Consider the following 17476-nt stretch of genomic DNA (forward strand, 5'->3'; position numbering starts at 1 on the left):
ACAGAGTAAAGAGAAAGTGTCTTCAATGGGTCAAACAATGCAGGGGGCCAAAGAAGATTTATATTAATATTACTGAGCAATCATGCATAAGGTCTGACATTTCTATTACTGTATTAAAAACAATACTGTAGTAATGTAATGGATTGCATTTGTTTAATTCTACATTTTTATCTTGAGGAAGTATTTGTATACTTTAGCACATCACTTCAATGATTGCTCATAGCACAACACAATCCACACCTCCCCCAGCAAAGAAGATGGCCCGGCCTCCAGCTGAAAAATTCTTTCATTCATCGCCACCACCACCCCCATCACCACCAAGTAGCTAGCTTGGGGACACTTTTGTGGGTCTGTGTGGACAACAATGGAGAAGAATAGTCAAGCCCTTGCTAAGGGGTCGGATAGGTCAACCAAAGAGGTCACAAAGGTCAACCAGAGGTCACTTTCCATTGCTGAGTAATCTCCGCTCAAAATATGTGAAGTGAGAGGTACACCTAATAAATAAGTATATTTTATCCTTGTTTGCATTACAATTCAGTTGGATTTATAGTGCATTTAATCTTCATTTGTAGACCATTTTATCTTAATTTGTATTTTATTTTTTCTCATCTCCAAGACCGTGGTGTTATACTCTTGTAATTGTGGAGTTGTTTGACTTAATGCTTCAATGAGGCAGCCAGGCATCCTTTATATGCATGCTATGAAATATTCTGTGCAATGTTTGTTTTTCTTTTGCTCTCGAGTCAGTCTCATTAAATAAATAATGCAGCATGGGTAGGAGGGGGGTGGAGAACGTCTTTAATTTTCGAGATGAATAGATTTGCGCCACAGTAACTATCTGGTGTGCCTTTCCTGCGACACGTACAGGGGACAGTGCCACCGTGTTTGGGAACAAAGCGTGTCTATTTATATGCTTACAAACTTGATCGCGAGTGTGAGTTACCTTTGGCTGAATGGAAGGTTACCCTTGTGGTGTGAATATGTGGCGGAGCCAGCCGCGATACTGTGATACTGAGGTACCGTGGCATTTAAAGGGTAAACGGCAGCCTAATTCTTTCCTGTTTCATTCTTTTTCAGAACTTGTTATCTTGATTGCTACCAACAGACATCCCTTTGACTAACCAACTCTCTCTCCCTATCTCGCACACACACACACACACACACACAAGCCCACATAGCTCAGAGGCATACATGTACACCCTTGCGCGCACGCACACACACACACACACACACACTCAAGATGAACTCCACTGACCATCATATAAATGAATGAATGAGGAGCCTGCAATAAATTAACGTTATTATAATGATATTATAGTCTTCCAGCAAATATGGAGTGTCTTCAAGACCCATACAGCATTAAACTACATGTGACATTAACAAAAAGTGAAAGTGAAAGAGAGAATACAAAATCAGGGTCTATAGCCTATTGAATGCTTAATGTTTTCAAGACCATCAGGGGTAATTCTATGACTCAGACACAATGGCCCTTTGATAGGTTTAAATCTCGAAATTCAATTTAACATTATAGCATGCTTTCTTGCCTGGACAGTGCTGCAGTGCATTGGCTGCCTCTGTGGAATGCCAGTGGAACAATAGCCTTGGGCAACACAGTCAAGAAAGTTACTCCATCAATTGTATGTGATCATTCAATTAGCCCGTGCTCTTTTCACAACCAGAGCCTTGGAAACAACATGACATCCCTAGCCAAGCCAATGAGTGAGTTGTAGTTTGAAGAGGAATAGTGAAGAATGGCGGGTAGAAACTGAGATGAAGCTTTCCTTATGGCTTTGCAGTTGCTGCTTTCCTCTCTTCTCTGGAACCTTTCGTCTCTGATACTAAACAGGCCTAACTCACCTGTTGACAAACGGGTTCTCTGTTTGAACCACACTTTACAATTCTTAGATTTTAGGCCTATATATTTAGGCTATCTTTCTTGACATTTTAAAAGGACATTACACTTATACAGAACTGATATGTTCAGAACAAATGGTGCATGGGGATAGAGTAGACAATGGTGATTTAGGTAACAGCATCTAGGCTTGTGTCAGTGAAAGGGAAGTGGAACTTGTCATAGAAATGTCTATGGAATCATGGTGGCAAATAGCCTAATACAGTATTGCCAAGTGGAAGTGTGGAATGGGGCAACTGAACAATGTAGCGGAGTGTGAAATGGAATTATCAAGTGTGTGCTACTCTGTAACACGTGGGGTTCCAAGCATGTGTGGCTCATGCCATTCTTACATGAGTCACTACAAATATCTTTAGGCTAGTTTCCTTCCATCACCACACACTCTGGGTACTGTTACTTTGTCAAGTGAAAATGGAATGGAACTCCATGTGTGTTGTCTTACCCCCTCCTGTCTGGTTTGATAATATTGCTGAAAAAAGCACACAAAAGAAAACATCGAGGCAACAGAAGTTCCCAAAAGAGCCCTCCATCCTAGACACATTCGTCTAAATATTTCAGCCCCTCCCATTGTTCAGTGTTGTCCTGGTGACTGGCGGGTTACGTGATGACGCTAGATGTATATGAGCGCAGGCGGCGGGATCTCGCTCCTTTTTACCGCCATCAGATCTGGGTCCTTTTCCCTCTCAGGCTGCCTCCCTTGCTCGCCACATCACAGCCGAACCATCAAGTGAAGGTAAGCGATCACTCGGAAAGCTTCTTCGGACACGTCTACCTGGCGCTGTTGAGAGCTGGCATTTGCTTTTTATATTGCCCAGCTGTCATGGGAGGTTTGTCCATCGAATTGCTCGCGCAGGGAATGGATTGTTCGCCCGCCAGTGTCGAATCAGACAGCAGCCATTGAGATGGGTGCACCTCCATGATGTGTTACATGATGATGAAAATGGCTGTAATTCACTGTCCTAGTTGGGGAACATTTTTCAGGAAGCAATGGTGCTATGGAATACCATGGGATCTGTTCCCTATTGTGGTGATGGATAGCTTGGATATTTACAGCAACACAAAGTTGACCTGATTTCTTTGAGTACCAACGGGAGGGGAGCTACGGGAGGGAGGGAGAGGTGGCGGACAGAGAGCGCAAGTTTTTCGTTAGCGATAGCTTGTGTCTGAGCACGTTTTTGACTTCTTCGTTCATCACAAATTATTGGAATGTCCCTCAATGCATGAATACAAAAGCGGCACTGGACATCATCATCAACATAGCTTACATCGTCGGCCGTTACCCTTGTCGACCATTTGTTGTAAATTTGTGTGGCGTTGTCGATTTGCAAGTTGCTAGGCAGGGATGTTTCTTCGGTGGCACCTTTTGAGCCGACTTCATTTCTACCCACTTGGGTGGCTAATGTTAGCTAGCTAGATAGCAAGCGCGTCTCCCCATTGAACAGGTAGACCTCCGCCAAATCCACAAGCTACGCACGCAATAAAGCTGCCAAGCTAGTGCATATGAGCCCAGTGGAAGTGTACAGTTCATTTGACAGATCTCCTCGAACCAAATGCCTGGTTATTCGAAAGAAGTAGAGGTAGTTGTGGTGGTGATGAAAAGCGTGTCATGTTGCAAACCGGGATAATTTATGTTGTCTGCTGGTTGTGGATGGCTAGTCTGGTGCCCGGCTGTAATTCAGCGTTAGCTTGCTGCGCACACTTGACAGGCGTGTGAAAGTCAGGCATGGCCTTTGTCATGGTAGCCGACTAGCAAGATGCTGGCTAGCTAGCCTTCCAACTTGTTGGGTTAGCTGGCTAGTCAATAAGCGCAACACGTGGTGGTGTGACCGAGTGGTGAGATTCATCTACTGCGTTGCTGCTTGGGCTGTGATCATCTTTCTAATTTTAGACGAAAAGAAGTTAACAATGCTTGTGTCGATGTTTATAACGTGTTGGGTTACTTACGCCCGGTGTTAAACAATTGTCGCACTCGTTTTATTTACCTGGTAGTTAGGTCTTCACTTGTGAAGCGATCCTGAACTAGTTCTATGGATTTCCTGCGCTGGAAACCCGATAACGGCGAGGAATGTCAGTGGTGTGGATGGAAGCATCCCTGTAATGTTGGGCATGCCACACTGTGAAGGTCCCATGTGCGTGTGAAGGAGGCCTTGGCTTCTAACCTAGAGTACACACTTGTGTCCCCTGGTCGGCAGAAGTCTACAGTAAAGAAGAAACGAATGTGATTGACAATCCTAAAGAATATTTGCCTTGTATGAACTCATATGTATTGGCTTTTTAAATGGTTATTGGTAGGATTTAACTACAACAGGATATGGATTTGTTGTCCGGATAAGAGTTTTTTTTACCGTTCTTAAATACACCTGCTTAAATGCTATGTCTGTTGAACCACCTGGGTTTCAATTTGTGATTGTTTTTTTCTTCTCCCCATGACTTTGTGAACTCCTAACCACAGTAGCTTGTGTTTGAGTGCAGGGGGGCAGTCCCGGATGAGCAGAGGGTGATGGGGATTTCCTATACTGTTATAGCTGGATACTTTTTACTTGACTAACTGCTACTCTTGCTCTTTCTTATCAGGCAGAAAGAATAAGCTTTAGTTGGTTTATTTATATGATATAGTCCACCTGCTTTTCCTGAGGAGTGGAGTTAAGCTGGCATGGCCTGGCCTGGAAAGTGTCTTCTCCCTGGGCCCTAGCATGTGGCTCATTGGGATGAAAAGGGTTGGAATGGGAATAAGATCCTTATGTATATAGTATCATGTGTTTCAGGTCATTGCTTTCTCTAATTAATTAAACTGAAATAACATGCGTTTCTTGTCCCTATGTGACAGAAGTGCAAATTGGTGGACGTAAACTTCAAAGATATGTTTCACATTTGTAGTATCTACTCTATTGGTTCTATAATGTCTCAAACTAAGAATATGTGCACACTCTTGTTTGCTGGTCTGTCTATTGGGCATGCCCTAGGCATGTCCTGCAGTCTTGAGTCCAATCAATGCACATGGCGACACTGAGATCACTAATCTTGATGGGTTCTGTTTGTGGATTCCCAGTAATGGCTATGTCAACCTGGCCACAGTGTCAAGTAGGCCTACTATACGTTTTTGGCTCCCTGGAGGTTTACCCACTTTGATTGAAAGCAGCAGATATTTAATGTTATTTAATGCTGCTGAATGCTAGTTAAAATTTTAAAAAACAAACAAACAAACAAAAAAACCCACAATCTTCCTTGTCTTCTGATCTCCTCTGGTTTATTTTTGCAAGTTATGCAATTTAGTCATTATACCCATGAGTACATTTGGAGTGACTCCTAAACCGTGTAAAAGAAGAATAATGGCCTTAAACCTTCTTTTCCAAAGCGAATGAAGATCCTTTCAACATGGGTTAACTAAATGGACTTGCCCTGTAAAGTGACTTCAGTCTTGTAATACGTCCTGCAGAACTTTGCATTTAAGTTTCATTGTACAAGGAGCAGTAAAGTCATGAAGTCTCATGCCTTGATTTTCTGAATACACCAGTGGGGGTTTTTCCCCATCAGAGGACAAACAGGGTTGCGTTGTAGTTTTTGATTACAGATGTGCTTTATGCACACTAAACACTTGTGGATGTGTTCTGCATTCATTTGGATGACCACTACACTGAAGTCACATGTTTCACACTCTAGTTGCTTACAAAGTGGTGATTGATAGAACTTGCTTAGCTAGCTAGTAGACGCTGTCACACTTTTTCTCTTATGTCATTTCCAGTGACTACCTAAGATGCTTGCTTAAACACTTTCTGGTGGCACCTCAAAAAAGTATTGCTTTACTATTTGTGAAAATGGTAATGCGGGTTTGTGAGCTTAGTCCTTATGTAGGTATTGGTTATGGTGTCCGCATCCAACTTCATAATCGGTCTTTTGATCTTAATGAAAAATTGAATAGCTATTACGGGGCATGGGTATTTTTGACTTTACATGTTGGGGCGGGTTCAGCATTGGAGCAGGTGGCTTGCACCCACGCCACAGTCCAACCCACTAGTCCACCGGCCACCCCAGATGAGTGACTGACTGACCCTCTGCTTGTTGGCCCATCCTCTCCACCCATGCACATGCACATACCACTTCAAATCCCCTCCATTCATTGCATGCCAGAGCTGCATCGTCATCCTCTGAGGCAGGGGCCCACCCCGCATTACAACCCCCTGGTCTTCCGCCTTCCTTTATCCCTCCCGTACCCAACCACCCCCACCCCATCTGTAGCACGTGAAGGCTGGCAGCAGCCGTACAGAACAGAGGCACGCTTTAGGATGACCAGACCTTATGTCAGCCAGACGGGCAGCAGTCACTGAGAAAGTAGGAGGGAGGGATGAAGGGAAGAGAGCAGAGGGAGAGAGAGGACTGAATGAGTGAGTCATTCCCGAAGAGTCTTCCCTCTCAGCCAAGTAATCCAGTGCCGTCTCGCCTCTTGCCTAGCCTAGCTAGACGCCCAGAACACCCTCCAAAGTGGCTGGAATTAGCCCGGCACATGCTGCGCGCATGTCTGCTACTCTGCCCCTGCCGGTCTTCGTGTCTGTGTGTTGTGTGTTTACCACGATGGGCTGAGTTCTGGGGAGGTAAAAAAAAGGGAAAGGAAGCAATGGGCAGGATGAGGATAGCGGTTGCTTAGGATGGTGTTTCTCAACCAGGGGTACGTCTACCACTAGGAGTATGCGAGCACACTGCAGGGGGTACATGGATTAATAACAAATGCATTGCGATATAGGAAGACATTTATCATGAATAAGGGGGCCCTCATGGCACGACAAAAAGGCTTAGGGGATACGCAAGACAAAAAGGTTGGATAAAAAATTGCTTAGGATGCTGATGTGATTGGATGTGTTGGTGGGCATCTGGAGACTGTCTCTATGGGGCGAGTTAGGTGGTCGGCCAGGTAGCCAGCGTGGGTGAGGGTCTGGACTGCAGCAACCTCCTCATCCCACTCCAGTGGTGCGTGCAGGCCGACTGAGAACCCTGCCCTAGCCCGTTTCCTAATCGTGAACCCTCCGGTGTGTTCAAGAATTTTTCGGTTCGCATTGCGAACCAACTTTCCGGAGTGGTTTTTCTCCCCAATGTGACAACAACATGGATGTAGGCGGTTTGTCCGGGTTAACAGTCACATGCAGAAAAGTAATGTAATTTAAAAAGCAATGCTCTTAACCTTGGCGGAGGTAATGAGTCAGACACAAGTTATGTTTTCGGTCGCATTGGTTTGTCTGTCAGCAGGATAACAAAAAAACAAAAGGAAGAAGTGATGAAATTTTGGTGGTGATCAGGCTTATGATCCAGATCCAGATTTTTTTTTTTTAAAGATCCTTCATTGTGGGATAGGGTGGATTTTGACGTTGCAATTTCTAACTCCACGAAAACAAGGCAGAAACACTTGAAAAAAAAACTTAGGGCGTAACATAGTCAAATGTTCTATCAAACGGCTTCCTTGGCGGTGGTCTGCACTCAAAGTGCATTTCTAGTTTTCTGTGTTTTGTCGTCGATGGTCAGTCTGTCTAGCAGTCTGTTTTGATCTTATTTTGCTCTGTCGCTGTTGTCACTTCTGAGTGTCTGAGGGTATATCTCTACCAGGAGTGTGCTTGCCTGGCAGTGGCTGCCTCTCCACGGCCTCAGCTGTATTGGTGATCTGCAGAGGGCTTGGCTTCGATTTCTAAAGCCCAGAACAGAATCCATTTTTGCTCTCCGCCTGTCCTCGGGGAGGTCTTCTCAGGAAATCTGAATAGTGTGCAGACAGAGGCAGTGTTGCTGTGGTGTTGGGAAGCTAGCTAAACAACCCCCAGCTTATGTTGTGCTGTATTCATCACAAAATGGTGGCCTGCTTGTCGTCTGTAAGCAGCTGTGTTTCTGTTTTGATGGAGGAAGATGTGGTGGTTTGGAGAGTAACGATGCCTTGTGGGCCAGCTGCTCAAAGGAATGATGTTTGTGCTACTGTAACCTGACATTGTTTGAACACCAGCACTGGTTATTGTCTCATCTGTGTTAACCCGTAGAGTGTTCCAAGAACCTGGCTAAGTAGTAAGCCAGGCTAAAATAACCTTGCGGTAGTGGTAAATCATTTAAATAGAAGAGCCTGGAGTTCTCATTTTCTTAGCTAAATTACTCCTGTGGACTATTTAGTAGCAAGTTAACCACTTCCTGGTTAGCCAGGTTAATCGCTTTACAATGTTCTTGGAATACTCTGACATGGAGGTGTACAAACACACGCGCGCACACATGCACACCTTTGCTTTGCCATGCTTAAGGAGACCTTAGGTGCCCTCCTGTCAGAGCCCTCCTGTGGAGTGGTTTCGCCATATTGCCATACAAAGGCAAATTGCAATAACTATATATTTTGTCAAGAAAATGGTGTTCATATCACCTCCTTAATCTTGTGACAGCTGTATGGTCCATATGTGGGTTGTAGAGATATTGCTGTCAAATTTGCAGTAATTGCAATATCCAACCTAATGCAAAGGTTTGAAGGCATTTTTCCTCAGTTTCATTGTTGGCATAGTTGGCATCAGATTCTTGTGGGTTGGGGGCGATACCTGTCAGTGAAGGCTCTAAATCAGCATTTGTTGTGTGTGCGTGTACACATGGATGTCTGCTAGGGTGTGAGTTGCTTATTGCATCATTCTCGTCTCCCAAAACACAGTTGACCTACATTGATTTGTTATTTATACACTGCCACCAGGCAAATGATTAGGCAAGCTCCCCCATCCCACCCCATTCACTGCAACTGTGTGTGGTAGTGAAACGACATGCATGAGTGGAAGACAAAACCTGTGAAATTCACTTCTATTTCAAGAATTTGGTTTAATCATAATCAGCCATTTAATCAGTTTTAATGTGTGTGTTTATCTAACTGTTTTGTTTACCTCCTTTTTTCCCCCTCCAACAGAACTAAAACCGGTCAAGCAACAACATGGCAGACATTGACAAGTAAGTGTTCATTTTGGAAACCACCTTCTCTAAATAAACATTGTAGGCCACAGGCATGAGCTCACACAGAGAGCAAAGATTGGTTTGTTGTTTCTCTTCAACTATTCCAATGACTTTGCAGACATTCAGAACCAGTGATGTAAAGGGACTGGGCCTGGACAGATTCACGGCCCAGCAATGAATGATATTGCAAAGGCACGGTGTAGAAATGCAATAACTTCATATTCCATCCCTTTATCGCTTGGCTTGGCAGTGCTTTACCCAGTTGCCTCATAGTTAGACAGCCTGCATTAGGTGTTAAGCAATGTGACATTTCTCTAGGGACTGGGAGGCCAGTCACACAGACCATGGCACTTCAAGGCATTCTGACACCCGGCTGGCCACTACTGTCTCTGTGTCCCTCTCCCTCCCTCCCCCTGTCGTGCAGACCCTGCCAGTTCCCCATGGCTGTTTGAGTAGTGCCGTTTCAGTGTTGATGAGCTGTCAGGCGCTTTGCTAAGTTGGCAGATGTCAAACTCTTGTCTCGTGGTGTCTCTGCATGCCCTAGATAAACATGGAGGATGTGGTGGGTGTCAACAGGCCTGAGGTGGGATAGGTTGGGGGGTGGTGTACCTGATCCTGTGTGTCTAGCTCATACCTCGTAGTATGTGTCTAGCTCATACCTCGTAGTGTGTGTCTAGATCATACCTCGTAGTGTGTGTAAGTGTAGGAGGGACAAGAATGTTCTTGGGCTGGGTCTCCCCATTTTCCCTTGCCCATCCAGCTCAGTGTTGTATTCAATACGTTTTTATGATGCCACGTTGCACTGTATAAAATTCGCTGCCATCATGTGTGGAAATCAGGATTTAGCTTTACTTGCCCGATCACTAATAATGCAACAATTTTGTGAGTCATGGCCCAGAAGTTAAAAGGCGTGACTTGGGTGCCCCATTGGGAAGTACCTGGCAAATTTGAGGCCCAAACCCAACCAGGCCAAATACCCTCTTCCACCAGCTGCTAAGTGCTGTGTTGGGAATCATTTACTTTGGTAGATAAAACATCTGCTCTCCACCGTGACTGGGCCTCAGCATCCCTCCTCACAACTAATAAGCAGAGGACACCTGATATCTGTGCAATATAGAGAACGGTGCCAGAACTCGAATAGAACTTCACCCTTTGAAAAAGCCATTTGTTCATGCGTCATGATATTTTGAGCCTCAGCATCTTTGCATCTCCAGGCCCCACCTTGGCCTAACAGAATGGCATTAGCTATTCTGTCTCAAACAAAGCACAAAAGCCCTAAAAAGTTAGGGGGGGAAAAACAACTTCACATCCCCTTTATTTTGCATCTCTTCATGTTGTAACAACCCTTATAAACCGTGTCTGACCTGCAGTTGACATCTACATACGACACGAACTGTTCATATTCAACCGTAGTGTATCCCAATGAGAGTTCCATGAACAGAGGGAGTCTCATGTGGTTGTAAATGGGTGGACTTTTCTGGGAGAATTTCCATGTAAACTTGAGTTTGGGAATTTTCTATTTGGTATTTCTGCGTAGGAGCTTTGGAAAGGCCTCCTTTTCTTAACTGAGGCCTGTGGGTTAAGGTAAGCGTACCCATTAAGCCCATGTACCCTTTAAGCCCACTTTCAACTTTGAGGTCAATTTAAAGAAAGGGAAAAGGTGAATTTTGTTGTTCATCAACCTATCCAATTAAAGGGTTTTGTAACTGACAATGTTTTTTATTGCAAACAAATCACATTTTTTATCGTCGAGTTATTCCCGTCCAAGTGAATCCAGTCTCAGGACTACTGACAAGAAGTTGCCTCAAAACTTTGCTGTTTTGGGACATGTCAGAAATCATAGAATATCAGCTAGTTTAAGTCAAATGTTTTGAAAATACTTTCATATTTAGTAAACTAAGAGGTAAATGTAATGATTTTTATATATATACATGCAGTGTTTTACTAAATTATAGCATTTCCCTTCAAATGGAAAGATGTGTTTTATGAGCGAGCACACGCCGATATTTTCTTGATACAACCACACACCATCTTTATCTTACTCTACCGTAAGACTTAAGGTGGTTAGGTATGAATTCTAAGCATATTCCAGTTTGTTTGGCAGTGGTCTTTAAAGAAATGCATCATGAAATGTTTTGTGGAGTTGATTATTTCCATAAAATAGCTTTTTGTATAGGCTGTCTTGAAGGGCAACTCCTGCCAATTTCAATGTGCTGTTGTATTGCTCACGCTACCCTTGACTTGTCAGTAGCTGGTGACGCCGCAGTTTTTGGCCCAGCCCTTTCCGAGATATGAGCTATTCTAATGGGGGCAACTTTTGTTTACATTTAAAAAAAAATGAACATAGGCCTACTCCAAATATTTTCCCAAAAGGTATCGCTGTTTGCTAGCTGTCTGCTGATGTTGCACAACCTTTTGGATGTTTTTGGGAATAAATAAAAATGTTTTTTTGAAATGTAAACAAAAGTTGCCCCCATTAGAATAGCTCATATCTCGGAAAGGGCTGAGCCAAATACTGCGGCGTCACTGGCTACTGAAAAGTCCAGGGTAGCGTGAGCAATATAACAGCACATTGAAATTGACAGGAGTTGCCCTTTAATGGGTACAAGGTGGGCTTAAATGGTACACCCCATTGAAATGCATGAAAAATGCCTTTGAGGGACATAAAAAGTGCTGTACAATCCCAAGTTGTTGGTTTAAAAGACGTAATGTAATGAACTAACAATAATCAATAAGAAAAAATACATTTCTCTGTTTGGATGAAGAATTTTATGAAGTATATGAAGTAAAAGATGCCGTAATATTTAATTAGGTTTTATGCACTATTTTTTGAGCAAATCTTACATTTTTGGTCTGAAACCATTTATGCCATGTAGGCTCCACTGTTTAAACTCAATTCACACACCTCACCAGGTATTTTGATAGAGAAATAACTATATGAGCTTATTTGGAACACAAGTGGGCTTAAATGGTACCAATGGTACCATTTAAGCCCATTCAGACTTTTCACTTTTCTCGTAAAAAATCTTCATATTGTACTTTGAAATATCCATCAACTCAGTGACAAACATTGAGAAGAGAGGTAAATCTTACTATTTAACAAAATATTTCACAAAAAAATTATGTGAAGATGTTTGAAAAATAAAGAAATTTAGATTTTGGTGGGCTTAATGGGTACGCTTACCTTATCTATTTGCAAGTTCACCACTTGTTGTAGTAGGTTAACTTGGAGAGGTTTATCACTTCACCATGTTCTTGGAATACCCTCCAGTTCTTATTTTGGACATGCTGCTGAAGAAGCAGCCATGGTGTGTTCAAACTACAGCTCGTGTGTGTATCAGGGCTTAACACTAACACACGCCAGGTAGCCAAATGCGGGTGAAAGTCGGCGTTGGCTACTAGATACCGAAGGTTCACTAGCCATTCTGGCGGGTCCGTTACTATTCTGAATGATGAGGCACCGCATTTTGTAGTTTTTTTGTTCAGACCGTCTTTGCTACAAAAGCAATACAATGCGATTTCGCGAGGCTACAATACCCATGAAGCACCTGTGTCACGTGTCACCTGTGTCTCGCGCAAGCCAGGAGAGTCTGACAGAGCTAGTCTTGCGAAGAGGAGTGACAGCGAGCTACCGGGACATCAGCGTGCGTTTGGAAATGTCACTGGAAACCTTCACGTGAAAATAAAGTAGCGAAGTTCATCTCAACTGACCTGTTTTGCGATCTGTCATTAGTACAATACTTTGTAGTAGTGGACATTAAAATGACCAAAGCGAGAGGAAAACACGTCAGTCTGTCTTACTCTTGTGAAAGTCTCAAGACTGATTAGCGCAGTGATAAGACAAGGACACATGCGGCATTAATAATGTTTGGTTTAAATTATTTTCTGATTTGCCTGTAGGCCTATGTCTTCATACCTTAATATTCCTCCATGTTTCTTGTGCTGTTGTTCCCGACTGTCAAACCGTTCTTAAAAAACGCGCAGTAGTAGCCTTTTCAGACTGCACAGAAGCATCCCATTGCATGTCCCTTCGCAGGTGCCCGTCTCGCCTTGCGCCCGTTTATATTTTAAACAACTCACTATTAAACGGAATGAAAGGGAGTCGTAGCCCCTTCTGTAGGTACCGCACCTGTGTGTGCTTTCTAGTGGATACTTTTATAAGCAAATACAGTGCCCTCCATAATTATTGGCACCCCTGGTTGAGATGTGTTAAAAGCCTTAAAATAAATTCAGTGTTTATTGCAGAAGAATACTGCCACACTGAAAATTGTAGGAAAATGTAGCCTTCAACTCAAATGAATTGTAAGAAAATAAAAAAATCCCTGACTAAAAAATAATTATTTTTTATTAAATCACCTGTTCCACAATTATTGGCACCCTTAACAATTCCCAGGAAATAAATATAATTGAAGCATTTCTGTCATTTCTACAGTAGTTTACAAAGTTTAGCAGAGTATGTAGGAACATTTAATTAGTAATTCATCACTTCCTGTTTCCCTGGGGTATAAATATGACGTGACACCGAGGCCATTTCTCTTATCCACTCTTAAACATGGGAAAGACAAAGGAACACAGCATACAAGTGAGGCAGATGTGCGTCGACCTTCACAGGTCAGGCAGAGGCTACAAGAAGATTGCCACTCAACTGCAGCTGCCCATATACACTGTGAGAGGAATAATTAAGAAGTTCAAAACAACTGGAACAGTGGTAAACAAGCCTGGACCACGCACAGTGAGGAGGATGGTAAGAGAAATCAAAAGATCTCCAAAGCTCACTGTTACAGAATTACAACAAATGGTAGCATCCTGGGGTCACAAAGTCTCCAAATCAACCATCAGGCGCTGTCTACACGCCAACAAGCTATTTGGGAGGCATGCACGGAGAAAACCTTTCCTCACTCACAATCATAAACGCAAGCGTCTGGAGTTCGCCAAGCGGTATTGGGGCTTCAACTGGGACCGTGTGCTTTGGTCAGATGAGACCAATATTGAGCTTTTTGGCAACAAACACTCTAAGTGGGTCTGGCGTACCACGAAAGATGCGCATGCTGAAAAGCACCTCATACCCACTGTGAAGTATGGGGGTGTGTCAGTGATGCTGTGGGGCTGTTTCGCTTCCAAAGGCCCTGGGAACCTTGTTAGGGTGCATGGCATCATGAATGCTTTGAAATACCAGGACATTTTAAATCAAAATCTGTTGCCCTCTGCCCGAAAGCTGAAGCTGGGTCGTCACTGGGTCTTTCAGCAAGACAATGACCCTAAACATATGGCCAAATCTACACAGAAATGGTTCACCAGACACACAATCAAGCTCCTCCCATGGCCATCTCAGTCCCCTGACCTCAACCCCATTGAGAACCTGTGGGGTGAGCTGAAGAGGAGAGTACAGAGGAGAGGACCCAGGTCTCTGGATGATTTAGAGAGATTCTGCAAAGAGGAATGGCTGAAGATCCCTCTTTCTGTCTTTTCCCATCTTGTGAAACATTATAGGAGAAGATTAGGTGCTGTTTTGTTGGCAAAAGGGGGTTGTACAAAATATTAACACCAGGGGTGCTAATAATTGTGACACACATTATTTGATGTCAAATAATTATTTCCCCACTGAATAAATGCACTTGTATTGAAGGTTGGATTTTTCTCTTTTTTTCCATTAAGGTCCCATATTATTTAGAAAAAAAATAAAATAATTGGAAGCTAAAAAACACATCTCAACCAGGGGTGCCAATAATTATGGAGGGCACTGTATGACCGAGGACAGGCGAACTTGGCAATGACTTTACGCTATCTACTTTGCGCATCAATTTGAACGGCGACCTCCACAGATAGGCCAATATGATATGAAAAAGTCCCTCCAGATTAAAGACGAAAATATTTTGCTCTCGTGTAGCTTACATTTGTGCCCTTCCACAGCACTGTGCTTGGTGTTTCTGCATGGTAAATATACTATAGGCTATGCCATTCCTCAGATCAGTAAATCTGTTCTTTGCATAGCATGCATGCATGAACCAGTTAATAGGCCTAACAATTCTAATTATTAGGCCCTATAGCATATTATATTATATTATATTATATTATATTATATTATATTATATTATATTAGCCTACATTACATTATTAGGGCCTACAGCCTATTATATAATTCATTAAAGCTGCTATGATGGTTAAGAAAATTATGGCTAGTGAAAAGGCCCAATGGCTAGTGAGTCAGGAAAACCACTAGCCAAAATGGCTGGTAAGCGAAAAAGTTAGTGTCAAGCACTGGTGTGTGTATATATATATATAAAGGGGACAGAAGGGAGGAAGACCTGCAGGTGTGGGTGGGTGTGTGTGTACAGTTCAAGTTTTTCTGTCTGCACTGTAGCTAATGTGTTGTCTCTCATCTGCAGCAAAGACCAAGCCGAGATGGACCCTGCAGATATGGAGGACGTGGAAGAGGTGGAGGAGGAGGAGACCGGAGAGGACAGCAAAGGTAAAGGTCACTACCCCGTCACCACATCATCTGCAGAAAGGTCAGAGAACTACACTGCCAGGGCTGGACTGGGGGAGGAATAGGGCCCGGCCCCCCTCAGTATTGGCAGTGTAGGTGGGCCTGCACCCTTGTGGGCCCCTTCTTTCAAAAATGTAATGTATATAATTTTTTCCCCCATTTTTGGGGCCCACCGAGAAATGCCCGCTATGCCAGTGGCTAGTCCAGCCCTGTACACTGCCACTAAAATGGTTTGAGTAGGACAATTCACTGTAGACTCAAAACAGCTGCTCATATCATATGAAATGATTGACTAAATATTTAACCTAAAATGAATGCTAAGAAAATCATTGCACCAAGGCACAGGAAATGTATGGACTTGTGCATTTATAAAAGTAGGCTTTCAACATTAGGGATGGTACAAACCGCACCGAAAACCGAAACCGTACAATTCACACACATACCGAACCGAACCGTGCAATCCATCGCAAACCGCAATTCATGTACTGCCCAGAAAAATATGTAAAATACATTCTAGACAGATCTAGAACAGATTCTAGGAGTATCTTATCCAGTCTCTCTGATTAAAACATTAGCGTATAAGACCAAATCAGAGGATGACACAATTAAAATCACACCATTTTCACATTATAAGCCTATACAAACCATATGTAGGATATTTAGTGATAAGTCAGATTCTATTAGCCAGTGCACCATTTATCATGAACTAAAAAAAAAAGAACCGTAGAGAACCGAAAACCGTGACCTTGACACCGTGATATGAACCGAACCGTGAACTTTGTGAACAGTACCACCCCTATTCAACATATGCACTTTTTTTCCATTGAACAATCACACCATCAATCTATGCATTTCATTGCTTCTTTAGGTCTATCTATCCATTTCTCATCTATACTAGTGACGTGTAAAGGTAGACTCCAGGGCTTGTTCAAAGCCTGACAGAAGGTTTTCAGGCCGACCAGAACGGAGCCGGTGCCGGTGCCCGCACCAGTTATGTTTGGCACAGTTATGTGCTTATCTGTGAACCACCCGTGTTCATACCGGGCTCTGAACTTTTTTCCATGTGTGTTACCCGGATGAACCTGCTGACGGCCACGTTGTTCACGGTTCACAGAGGAGAAAAAAAAGTATTTTGCGGTTCGCATTGCGAACCAATTTTCCAGTTTGTGAACGCTAAGATCTGTGTCATGAACATGACGGCCGGTTCGCGATTAGGTGCTGGAATGGGCACCGGCACGGTTCTCAGCCGGCCTGAACGCGCCCACAGAGGCTGTTCTGTGCCCGGGCACACCCCTGTAGTAAAATGCATGCTGTGTGTCCTTATGCCAGTCCTGCAAAGCAATCCCATTAAGCTTTTATCCAACACACACTGCCAGCACTGTGTGTGTGCGCGCGCGCCTCATGAACAAGCCAATGCATAAATAATCAAATAATTAAAAGGTTGTGTAGGCAGATTAACTAAGTAATACCTGCAGTCTCTGGCACAAGTTGCATCTCAAGGGCATGTTTGATTCTAAAGCGATTGGCCTTCTTAATCCGATAAATTTCTTTTATTCGTTTTTGTTTGTTTGCCCACTCACCTATGGTCCTTCTACCCTGAAGGCCTTTCCCCTTTAAATGCCACACCACTCTCTGCTGTCCTTGCTAGATGTCAGTCTGCCATGGTGTGTGTGTGTTTGTGGCTTTTGAATGTGACCTTTTATATGGAAGGAAATAGTGGTGGCTAGTGACGGGTCAGTGGTGCTTCAGTGATGGCTTGCCAGTCTGAGCCTCCTCACATTGGAGTCATTTGGTGCTAACTCTAAACCTTATTTCTGCCCCAAACACGACCATATTGTTTCATTGAACACATGCTTATCATGTGTATAGCACGCATGTCTGTTTGTCCAAGAAAACGATATGTTTGATGTGGTTAGGATGGGTAAAAGCGTTGCGAGTATAACTGTCTTGTGCATGCCCATCAGCTGTATAGCCACAGCAGTGTGCAGCAGAGGATTCGTGTCTGGTTTAGATAAGGCTGCTCGATTATGAGGAAAATCAATATCACGATTATCTCAGCCAATATTGATATCACAGTATTTTTAGACTATATTTCTTTTAAAGACAAATTAATTGCGCTGAACAATTCAGAA

At 43.3% G+C, this 17476-nt stretch overlaps 1 protein-coding gene across 3 annotated transcripts in view; it reads left to right on the forward strand.

Annotated features, from left to right (window-relative positions):
• The first annotated feature begins 2532 nt into the window (after positions 1-2532).
• Positions 2533-17476, forward strand: part of nap1l1 (nucleosome assembly protein 1-like 1) — a 33050-nt gene continuing 18106 nt past the window's right edge. For 2 of the 3 annotated variants that reach the window (XM_063217165.1, XM_063217166.1), the window contains exons 1-3: positions 2533-2645; positions 8814-8854; positions 15244-15326. In XM_063217165.1, the coding sequence (XP_063073235.1) occupies positions 8838-8854; positions 15244-15326 (100 nt within the window). In that variant the 5' untranslated portion in view covers positions 2533-2645; positions 8814-8837. The remainder of the gene's footprint in view (positions 2646-8813; positions 8855-15243; positions 15327-17476) is intronic. The other variant, XM_063217164.1, reaches the window with a different exon arrangement.

The sequence above is a fragment of the Engraulis encrasicolus genome, chromosome 15 (genome assembly GCF_034702125.1).
Source record: "Engraulis encrasicolus isolate BLACKSEA-1 chromosome 15, IST_EnEncr_1.0, whole genome shotgun sequence".
NCBI classification, from domain to species: Eukaryota; Metazoa; Chordata; class Actinopteri; order Clupeiformes; family Engraulidae; genus Engraulis; species Engraulis encrasicolus.